Below are 11585 nucleotides of genomic sequence, written 5' to 3' on the forward strand. Positions count from 1 at the left end.
GAAGCTGATTTAAAATCAATTCATCCTATGCGATATTTAGGTCTCTGCTTAAATGCACATACATATAATCTCTATTATAATCAAGATACTCAAAATTAAGTTTTTATAATTATTCAATGACTTAATCCATCATCTATTGACAACTGCTGACTATTCCCACCTTTTAACAAATGTCAATTCAAAAATTTAACATTCGATACATTAAACAGTCCATCACTGAGTTGTTGGAATAATTGTCTCATGTCCTATTTTCTAGTAAAAGAATAAATGGACATTTATTATTTAGATAATACATCCTCCTTACTGGGAAGGCAAAAAACTTTTCTTGGATTTTGTAAACTAAAACATTTAAGCTTCTCATCTATATAAGAAACTTTAGACAGTGCCTAAAGATTTTTCTTTCAATCTCTATAGACTTGAATGTATAGAACATTCTTGGCTTTTCTAAATCTAATATTTAGAAATGTTCAGCTAACCATTTCTTTTCTATTGAAGATTTCTCTACATCATTCCCAATGATTAGAACGTTGTCAATATTAAGAATAAGAATCACAACTGAATTGTTCTGGTCGAGATCTTCAAATAATTTTGTCATGTTAGTCATTTAGTAAAGACTACTTAGACATCCATTTAAATTTATCTCAAAATCCATGCATAGAGCAGTGGATAAGAGTATGTAAACAGATTTAAGTCTGGTTACAGGAGAAGATATTTATTCAAGTAATAAATTATTCTTTTTGTGTATAGCCTTAGGCTATTAACCTAACTTTGAAAAGTCTGTACTGTCCTCTGTTCTCCTCTTCATCTTGAATATCCTATTTTAAACTGAAGTTCAATGAACTTCAGTTGGATGTTCAAGAATCCAGATGTTATAGAATTTCAAATTCCATTTCTAGATTCATGGTGTTTCAACAATTGTTTTCCGTAAAAACCTTTTTCATTTCATATACTAGTATGTGAATGAAGTATAGTTAGATTGTGTGACACAATGTAACTATCTTTACATTTGTAATGAAGTAGTTACTAACTAACGCTCCCACTACAACAATACTTTACAGAAGTTGTGAAATTCTTAGGTTTTATCATTGTTAATTATCAGTAACTTGCTTACTTGACTTGCAGTCATTATTTATAGTACAATTTAACTAGAAAATATAGTGATTATAATAATCATGCTTCATTAAAGTAGCATTAAAGAGATACAAACTCTTTTGTAATCTTTTATGATTATTAAACTGTTTCATTAAATGACTCCATGGAAAATTTTCAATTTATTTACATAACCACATGTGAATCCCAACTTCTAAGTCTTTGATGTTGTACAATCAAACATGTACATAGTATAACAAGTGTTAAAATTATAGAAATAATAAAGACGATAATTATTTCTCATTATCTATTTAATCTTATCTAATATGATTATATTCCATTTCCAAAATACTAATTTTGCTTAGCATTCTAGTTGTATGTGAGTTGAGTTTGAATTCCAAGTTCACATGCAAATTACTTGAATTCTTAATTCGAGTTTAGACTTCCTTTTGATCAGATCAAACAAGTCTCTAAGTGACTTTACTTTGAATGTTGCATGAAAATCTCTAGAAATTTTCTTTGCATTCAATCATAGTTAAACATATCTAAAATAAATGTCAATCAATATTGACTTAATATTTATTATCTCTTTTAGCTTTGAACATTAAAAGGTTCAACATACATCTCTATGTATTAGCTAAATGAGTATGTGATTTTTTAGCCTTTATTAGAGAAAGGTCTTTTTGTTAATTTTAATTAACAGACTATATAAACAGAGAGAGAACCATTGAATGGTTGCAATAAAAGACTGTCTTTTATTTGTTTTATGTGTCTAATTAATTGCAAGCCAATCTAAAATATAATTCACGTATATGTTTCACTTAATTGTGGTCGAAATAAGATGTCTTATTAAATCTATGATTTGCACAATAATTCATAATTATCATTTATACTCATTGATGAAATAGCTGGAACAAGTATATTTCAAAATAACAACTGAATTTATTATTCAAAAGAAATATTAAAATTGTTCATTCATCAAATAAAGGAATCTAAAAACATAGTTTCTAGAACGAATTCTATAACTACTTTAAAGAAAGAAGACTTAATACAAAGTTGAAAATGAAAAAAAAAAACTAATTTCCATGTCAGTTATCTCTTGGTCTACTAATCTGCAATCCTTTTCTTGTTTTTCCTTCTCATTCTTTTCTTTTCTTTTATTGAATAATGCGTTCTTTAAAACATGAAAAAAATATGGTGACATAAAAATTTGAATTAACTATTCAAATATATTAAAAGGAGATGAGCAAATCATATTTACCATTTCTTCTTACAAACTTCTTAAGTGATCAAAAGAATCTCTTTTGATCCTTTCACATATCTCGTATATAGATCTAAGGTTTACATATCTCGATTTAATATCGTCAGGCACAGTCTTTAGTATGCAATGATGAGCCAAATAATCAGATCTCATCCAATTCGCATATTTTTTATGACTATCTTAATCAGATATAGTTTATGACTCTTCTGGAGGCACATCAATGATTGCGTAATACATTTTTTAGTTCACTCAGAATTATGTGTATGCTTATGTACCAAACATCAAGATTGTTGAAGTCTAAATGAAAAGTACGTAGGTAGCCATCACGAGGATTCACTGGTTCTTTCACATTTTGAGGTTCTTGATCATGATTAAGATAATTAACCATTGTTGCTGGAAATAAATAAATAAAAAAAATATAATGAATTAAAACATATAATAAATATCAGATTTTATTTGGAAATGTAAATATGATGCATGAATGCAACATATAAAAACACATAAAAATATATAATAATCCACAATAAATTAATTTGAAAATTAATTGACCTCCTTGGGGTATGTCAGACTATCTCCAAATTAATTTTGAGACAAATCTCAATTTCATAAGTGAAAACTTAAAACGCATTTTTCTCTTTTGACTTATGAACTACCACTAGTTTGGTCAAGATGCACTAGTCGTGCTCGAAAGCTTATATACACCTTTGGAGTGTAACCCATTATTTTCAATCAATGACTTAACTCAAGAGTGTGTCTTAGGGTCAGTCATCCTTGAAATACATCACTAATTATATTTTCATAAGAGAAGTCAACCTTGAGATAAAATAAACATATTCGGAAGCCTTTCCTTAGGGAGGCCGCAAACGAAGGCGAGACGAGGCCCTTCCTATCCCTCTCGGTGTTCAACCAATAATGGAGACCATGAGACTTATTGTCATAACTCCCTCTCCCACTCACTATTTTGGAAAAGTGTGTTTTTCACATAATCAATATTTTTTAATTTAGTTGTAAAAATAAACTTAATTATTTTTAGCAAATTATATTCTAATAATTGCTAATGCAATTAAGAAAAACAAAATAAAATTGTGCCCTTAATTCTAATTTTGCTTTAATTAAGAGAATATCATTTTTATTTTAATAAAATATTTTTCATTAAAACAAAAAATTAACCAACTTTAATTTTGATTTACCATCTTAACTAATTAAGACTAAATTTATTATTATATGAATTATCAGATATAGACATATAACAGAATATAGGACGTTCCTAATAGCATGTTTCTACACGAATGTAATGTAGGCTAGTTGCATACTGTGTGGGTATATGAATGACATAATGCATGACAAAATATTAAACATTTTAATCACATTCAAACATTTATAATAAGTAAGTAAAAGTGGGTATGGTAACTTTTGGGTATTTCTAGAAAAATTAAAACACTAGCAAAAAATACATGAAAATGTAACCTAGACTAACTAAGGCTTGATGAAGAGCACTTTGATCTTGAACCTTGAGATGTAGTCTTGTTGAGTCAATGCCACATTTTTCCATATCCATTTTGAATTATATAAATTTTTAATTATTTTAAACAAACTTTTAAAATAATTAAACTTTGGGTTTTAACACCCAAAAGTTTCTAAAGCTCAATTTGAATTTGGGTAATTTAATTCAAAAATAAAATTAAACAATTTAATTTTAATAAATAAAAAATTCAAGATAATTTTAATTTTGGATATTTTAATTAATATAACTTTAATTATGGAAGATAACAATTAAAACATTTTTAATTAAAGAAAATAATTAACATTGTTTCAATTAAAGAAATTTCCAAATTAAAACAATTTTAATTCAGTTTCTTATATTTAATTAAATGAACAATTAAATATATATATATGGTAACAACACACTTGGTGTGTACCAATGGTGCAGTGGTCAGCATGTGGACCGGCGGTGGGGCTTGGCTGGGTGCAGGAGGCTCGCGGCAAGGCGCAGGGGCACGAACTGGGCAACAGGCAGTCGTGGTGCCTGGCAGGTGCGCACGGGCTAGCTGGCGTAACTTGGTGCTAGAGCTCAGGCTCCAACAGAATTTTACCCATAATTTTTAAACAAAAAATTACAAAATTCCTATGCCCCAATATGACATACATTTTTCATATAGAACTTTTAAGAACAATTCTTAAACCCAAAAACACCATTATAAACAACCCTTAAGAATCTATCATCATGAAAATAAAGATTCATCCATGCAAACATATATCACATACAATATAAAAATGCATATAATCCCACACAGCAATTAATAATATGTATGGATTAATGACGTGTTCTAGTACCGATTGTTGAAAAAATATTCAGAGCACGCAACGAAATTGGCGTAGTGGGCCCATTGTTATAGGAACAACAGCAATAAAAAAAATTAATCACTCATAGAAACAGTTTATATGAACAAGAAAAAAATCCAGAAACATTATCAGACAATATTATTAATCATGCAACATATATATATATAAATATACAATATATTTATATATAACATATAAACACAAAAAATTCAATAACATAAACTTTTACCTCTTGAAGCCTATCAAGTGTCCTTGAGTCTTTTTGTATATTCTTTAATCTTTCTATCCAAAGCTTTGAGCACTCAAACCACGATCTTCCGGAGTGTTCTCTACACCTCAAGATATATATGGGCACATAGAGAACATGAGTTTGCAATTTTAGGAATCACAAGTATTTCTCAACACATGAGAACTTGGATTATGGTCTAAGAATGACTATAATAAATGAGAAGAAGAAAGAGTTTTTGTTTGACAAAAATTCTAAGAACCATTCTGAAGTGTATTTGATATGAGTGGTATTTTGTGTTCTATGTTTTTCTCTTTATTCTATATTATATATATCGATATTTCTATTATCTTATTAATCCTAATAATAATAGTAATATTATAAAATATTATAATGATGATAGGATTTGATTTAGGAAAATATCTAACTTACCAAATTTGAAAAACTATTTTCAAATTATTAAATAATTAAATAAATAAAATAAAAACTACACTCATACAATATCAGTATATGTGGTACACGCATGGCACAGTTATGCATGACCCACTATTCCTTTTTCAGGAATTTTGTATTTTTCTTTTATTTAATTATTTAATTAAAATCAATCTCCCACAAAATAAGTAATTTATCTTTTTAAAGAAAAAGATGACAACCATATTTCAAAGTTTAAATTTTAAATTTTAAATTTTAAATTTTAAATTCAAAATTGATGAACATTATTATCATCTTCTTTTTAAAATTAAATTAATCAAAAATTATTTTTTGACTTACAAATTTTATTTTCTCCCACTCAAATAAAATAATTAATATAAAAAATTAATTATTTTATTTATATATATGAATTTATAAATTTTATATATTTAAATTAATAAATATATTTTCAAAAATTAATTATTCAACCTCAATTATCATATAATTGCATACTTGACATAAAGAATAAAATTATTCTCAAATTACAGTTATACCCTTGTATCAACTCTTACCTTGATATGATGTTGATAGAGCCACCCTGGGGACCTATGGACCTATAATATCAAGCTCCAATAAATATCACATTATTAATCAAAGCTCTTTGATTAAATAATCACATTTATTAATCTCATGATTACTCCACTATAAATATGAGATTGAACTCTTGATAATTACAGACATATATTTACTGAGTACTTTATTTAAGAATAAAGTGTCCATTGATATAATCATTACATACAATGTTAATCCTCTATTAATGGATCATGATTAAAGGGAATAAAATTGCCGTTTTAACCTTTTAGCTATATCTCGTTCCTAGAATACCATTGACTTTACTAGTGAAGGTTGTGTCACAACAAGTTTGCGACATGAGTGCTCCTAACCTTTTCAGTTCCAAAAGCCAACCGAATAGGAAACCATTATTCAATATATAAGAAGGTGTAGATTCCATATCTATTAAACTACGTCCCCAACCATATACATCATTGAGTCCCCAAAATAATTGTTCTTAGCCTGATCCTTCTGACAAATCTTAACGCATGAATTAAAGGATCAGATGACATATATAGGAGTTCATAGCAAACTCAAGATTAAAATCATCGTGTACATGATCATCATTTGATGTGTTTGATTAATAATATCAAACAGTGTCTAAACAAGTATTAACAAATCACATCTAGTCCAGTTCTACATACTCTCAGCATGCAAAGTACCTCCACTAAAGTGTCCTACTACACTAGTAACCCGGATCTAGGTCACATGTATTCATAATACTAGTGGACCGTACTAGCAGTAATTAATCTAAAGATTCCATAACTTTATTTTACTGCGAACTATTTTAAGTTTATTATCTTAATCTCGATCCTCTCATACCAATATGAGATTAAGACCACATAGATAAACTTTGGAATTTTCTGATATTTACTTAATATTATCAATATAATATCAGACATAGTCTATATATATAATAATTCAATTCAATTATTTATTTCATTTAAAACATTTGTCAACTACAAATGCTTTAAGGGCACTATTCCCAACACCATTGAACCTAGATCTTGGGATCTCCAGTCAACTAGGTTGGGTTTCCTTTATATCGACCTTAATTTCCTTTGGGCTTAAGTCCCATTCCTTCTAATGTATGTTCAACTTGATCTTTGTTTAACCCCTTGGTTAGCAAATCCGCTATGTTATGTTTTGACTTCACATAATCAATGGAGATAAGTCCAGTTGAGATCAGTTGTCTAACGGTATTATGTTGTCAACGTATGTCTCTAGACTTACCGTTATACAAATGTTTTGTGCCCGACCAATTGTGGATTGGTTATCAAAATATATGCATATTGGAAGCACATGGTTAGGCCATTCTAGAATATCCTCCAAGAAATTACACAAGCATTCTGCTTTTTCACTACAGTTATCCAGAGCTACAAACTCTGATTTCATCGTGGATCTAGTGATTATAGTTTGTTTCAAGGATTTCCATGAAATAGGTGCTCCACCTAGAGTGAACACATATCCACTAGTACCTTTCGATTCTTGGATGTCAGACATCCAGCTTGCGTCAGTGTATCCTTCAAGAACATGTGGATCTCTGGTATAGTTCAACCCATAGTCATGAGTATACCGCAAGTATCTAAGTACTTTTATAATTTTCTTCCAATGCTCAACACCTGGATTACTCATGAATCGACTTAAAGTACTTACAATGTAGGCAATATCTGGTCTTGTACAACTCATCAAGTACTTTAGACTGCCTATCACTCTAGCATATTGTGCTTGAGAGACATTGTCGCCTTTATTCTTAGATAGATGATGAGATATGTCAATTGGTGTTCTGGACGCACCAGAATCAGTTTTACTAAATTTGTCAAGAATCTTGTTCGCATAGTGTGACTGGCTCAAATTAAGTCAACCGGCGTCCTTGTAATTTTTATTCCTAAAATTACATCATCCAGTCCCATGTCCTTCATGTCAAACCTTGAGTTCAACATATCTTTGGTAGATTTTAAAATTAGTTGGTTGCTTCCGACAATGAGTATATCATCTACATACAAACAAAGAATAATATATCCATCATTTGTATTTTTGATATAAAATCATTTGTCACACTCATTGATTTTGAAGCCACTTTTATCTTGACACTGTCAAATTTTCCATGCCATTGGTTTAGAGCTTGCTTAAGTCCATATAAGGACTTTACCAATTTGCACACTTTCCTTTCTTTTCTTGGAGCTATAAAACCCTCAGGTTGTTCCATGTAGATTTCTCCCTCAAGATCTCAACTTAGAAAAGCAGTTTTTACGTCCATTTGGTGGACATCAAGATTTTGCAATGCAGCAATTTCCAAAATCATCCTTAAGGAATTTATTCTCGTCACAGGAGAATATGTGTCAAAGTAGGCATGGCCTTCTTGTTGTTTGTAACCTTTTATTACAAGTATGGCCTTATACTTATCAATGGTTCCATCTGTTTTCATTTTCCATTTGAAAATCCACTTAGATCTTAGAGGTTTACATCCGAGAAGGAGGACAACAAGTTCCCAAGTGTGAGTTTGCATGATGGAATCAATTTTGCTTCTTATGGCTTCCTTCCATAAAGGACCCTCAGTAGAGCTCACATCTTCTTTATATGCTTGAGGTTCGGCCACTGCCATATAAATTAAAAAATCTGGTCCAAAATAATATTCTATCCTTGCCCTTTTTCTTCGTCTAGGCTCTACTTGGACTTCTTCACTCTCCTCTTCTAGTTCTTGATCATGAATATTCTCATCCATAGTCTCAAATTTTCGTTTATAAGAGTTTGGTCCATGCCCATTAGGTTTGCAAGGAAATACATGTTCAAAGAATGATGCAATTTTAGGATCCATTATCATATTCTTGTGGATGACAGGATTTTTAGACTCGCGTACAAGAAATCAATGCATTGTTATTTTGTGCATTGCCAATGAAAATACATTAAACTGTTTTAGGACCTATTTTCATCTTCTTTGGCAATGGTACTACCACCTTTGCAAGACAACCCCACACTTTTAAGTATTTGTAAGAAGGTAGCCTACCTTTCCAAAGTTCATAAGGTGTCTTTTGTTCTTTCTTTTTGGGAATCTTATTTGAAATATAGTTAGCCGAAAAAAATGGCTTCTCCCCACATATTCAATAGCAATCCAGAATTTATTAACATATCATTCATCATGTCGTTTAGAGTGCGATATTTCCTTTTTGCCACTCCATTTGATTGAGGAGAGTAAGGTTTTGTGACCTCGTGAATAATTCCATGTTGTGCACAGAATTCACCGAAAGGTTCTACGTATTCACCACCTCGGTCACTTCTTATCATCTTAATTTTCTTATTAAGTTGTTTTTCAACCTTTTTCTTATAGAGAGTAAATTTCTCTATAGCGTTATCCTTGCTTTTTAGCATATATACATAACAATACTTTGTACTATCATTAATGAAAGTAATAAAGTACTTGTTACCTCTTCTTGTTTGAGAAAAATTTACATCACAAATGTCACTGTGAATTAAATCAAGGGGTTCAGTGTTTCTTTCAACTGTTTGGAACAACGACTTGGTTAGTTTCGCCTCTACACAAGTTTCACACTTATGTTTGGAATCAATATTAAACATGGGTATGTGATTTGTACCTTACTTCTCTGACTTTACTTGGGTGGAAAATGGAGAGAAGGCAGACTTATTCGCACAGAAATGACAAGTAGCTCCAGTATCGAGCCACCATTCCTTTAGATTAGCATCCACCAGGTTTATTTCAGAGACCACAGCACATAGGTCTAGGTCAGCGACCTTTTGGGACATGGCTTCAATAACATTTTCCTCTGACGATTTATGTCCCGTCTTGTTGCAGTTAAAGCACTTCCCTTGGAATTTCGACTTCTTTGAAACTCCACCTTTTGGTCCTAGTTTGGACCCTAGCTTGGGAATAAGCTTCTTCCCCTTGGAGCCTTTGTCATGCTCCACCATATTAGCCTTGGCAGCATTGGGATTTGAGGTTCGCTTCTCAGCACCATTGTTATCCTCTTCAATGCAAACTCTGTGAATGATATCTTCAACACTCATTTCCTTCCGCTTGTGCTTCAGATAATTTTTGAAGTCTAGCCATGTAGGGGGTAGCTTCTCTATAATGGCAGCTACTTGGAAAGACGCACTCAATACCATCCCTTTAGCATGTATTCCATGGATAATCAAATGAAGATCTTGCACTTGGCTTATCACATCTTTGGAATCCCCCATCTTGAAGTTAAAGAATTGGCCAACCAAGAATTTCTTGGCTGCATCATCTTTAGCTTTGTACTTGTGGTCCAAGGAGTCCCACAATTCTTTAGTTGTTTTCTTCACACTGTACACATTATACATCAAGTCAGACAAGCCATTTGGAATATAATTCCTACACAGGAATTCAACGTGCTTCCATGCCTCAACTGCATGTTGAGTTTGCACATCTACTTCGTCCTCTCCAACAATGGGACAATCCTCTTTCAAGAATCTTGAAAGACTCAATGTAGTTAAGTAGAATAGTATTTTCTGCCGCCAGGTTTTAAAATTCACACCAGCGAATTTTTTCGGTTTCTTATTATGGCTCACGGAACCGTTTGAACCAAAACTTGCAAAGACTGGTCCCTTGAGGACTGGTTCTTTGTGGTCGAAGCCAGAGTTTAGGGAGACCCACCAGTGCTTTCAGTAGGAAAAACATCCATGTTTTCAGCCATATTTGAACGGTTAGAATTGACCATTTAGCAATCAATAATTTTAGTCTTAAAATCAAATATTTACAACTTAGCAATCAACAAAAGATTGTACACAAATGGTGTGTATACACATGTATTAGACAATAAAAGCAACATTAGTCAGATAACACATACACATTTAAACTCATATATTACTTATTATGTAATACTCAGAAAAAGAAAAATAATATATAAATATATGTTGACGCAGTTTTTCACCAACAGTGGATTAAGAAATATGACAATAGAAATATTAGTGCTCTCTTACTAAGCCATAATTAATCAAATGAATAATGCTTCAAACACTCACACTTTAACGTGGTTTAGTGGTTAAAATCTACCTAGTTCACGAGACAATATTATTAATCTCTTTTAGGCTCTGGATGAAATAGTTTCTTACAATTTCAACATAGTTTTGGTATATCAAAAAGCAGTCCCTTTTCCTATCCATTCCCTTGATATTTATAGTGGGTTTTTCCTGGACAGCTTTGGGTAATCGCATGCATAAATATGGTAAATAATCAATCATAATAATATCCCATTTAAATAGGGATATGATTTCCTATGGACATAACATCCGTTATCTCAGGTAATAAATATTTAATACAATCTGGGAATTAATGAGCGTAGAAGGCTTCTCAGAGTCTTCTGGGATCCTTCACTGTGCGTCATGATCAGGCTTCCGCTAGCTGAACTCATCCATCGAGATGGATATCAAAGAGCTAATGGAACTTGACGTGAGCCATGTTCAGTGCCTAGAAGACAATCTAGCCATCATGCATCTCAAACTAGGTTATTTGTGCATTTGGCGACCTGGAGATTATTTGGGTGTCGTACTGCCAAGTTTGAATCAAACTGCTCATTCCAGAGTTAGTTTATGTTCTAGCTATTCGCTTTCTCCATGCGCTTATCTGTGAGTTATACCCCGAACTGAGTGATTCAGTTCATGTTT

At 31.4% G+C, this 11585-nt stretch overlaps 1 protein-coding gene across 1 annotated transcript; it reads right to left on the reverse strand.

Annotated features, from left to right (window-relative positions):
* Positions 1-9536: 9536 nt before the first annotated feature.
* On the reverse strand, positions 9537-10615 carry LOC133805961 (uncharacterized). The gene is made up of 2 exons (XM_062244105.1): positions 10576-10615; positions 9537-10381 (listed from the first exon to the last, which is right to left on the reverse strand). Exons 1-2 carry the CDS (start codon positions 10613-10615, stop codon positions 9537-9539), a joined length of 885 nt encoding a protein of 294 aa, XP_062100089.1.
* Positions 10616-11585: the final 970 nt, after the last annotated feature.

This window comes from Humulus lupulus, chromosome X (genome assembly GCF_963169125.1).
Source record: "Humulus lupulus chromosome X, drHumLupu1.1, whole genome shotgun sequence".
NCBI lineage: Eukaryota > Viridiplantae > Streptophyta > Magnoliopsida > Rosales > Cannabaceae > Humulus > Humulus lupulus.

Excerpts from the sequence above, each read along its gene's own strand:
- LOC133805961 (XM_062244105.1), bottom strand. The coding sequence starts at position 10,615 with ATGGCTGAAAACATGGATGTTTTTCCTACTGAAAGCACTG. Across the intron at positions 10,382-10,575 it reads TTTTCCTACTGAAAGCACTG|AGGATTGTCCCATTGTTGGA; the intron begins GTGGGTCTCCCT and ends GATTCTTGAAAG.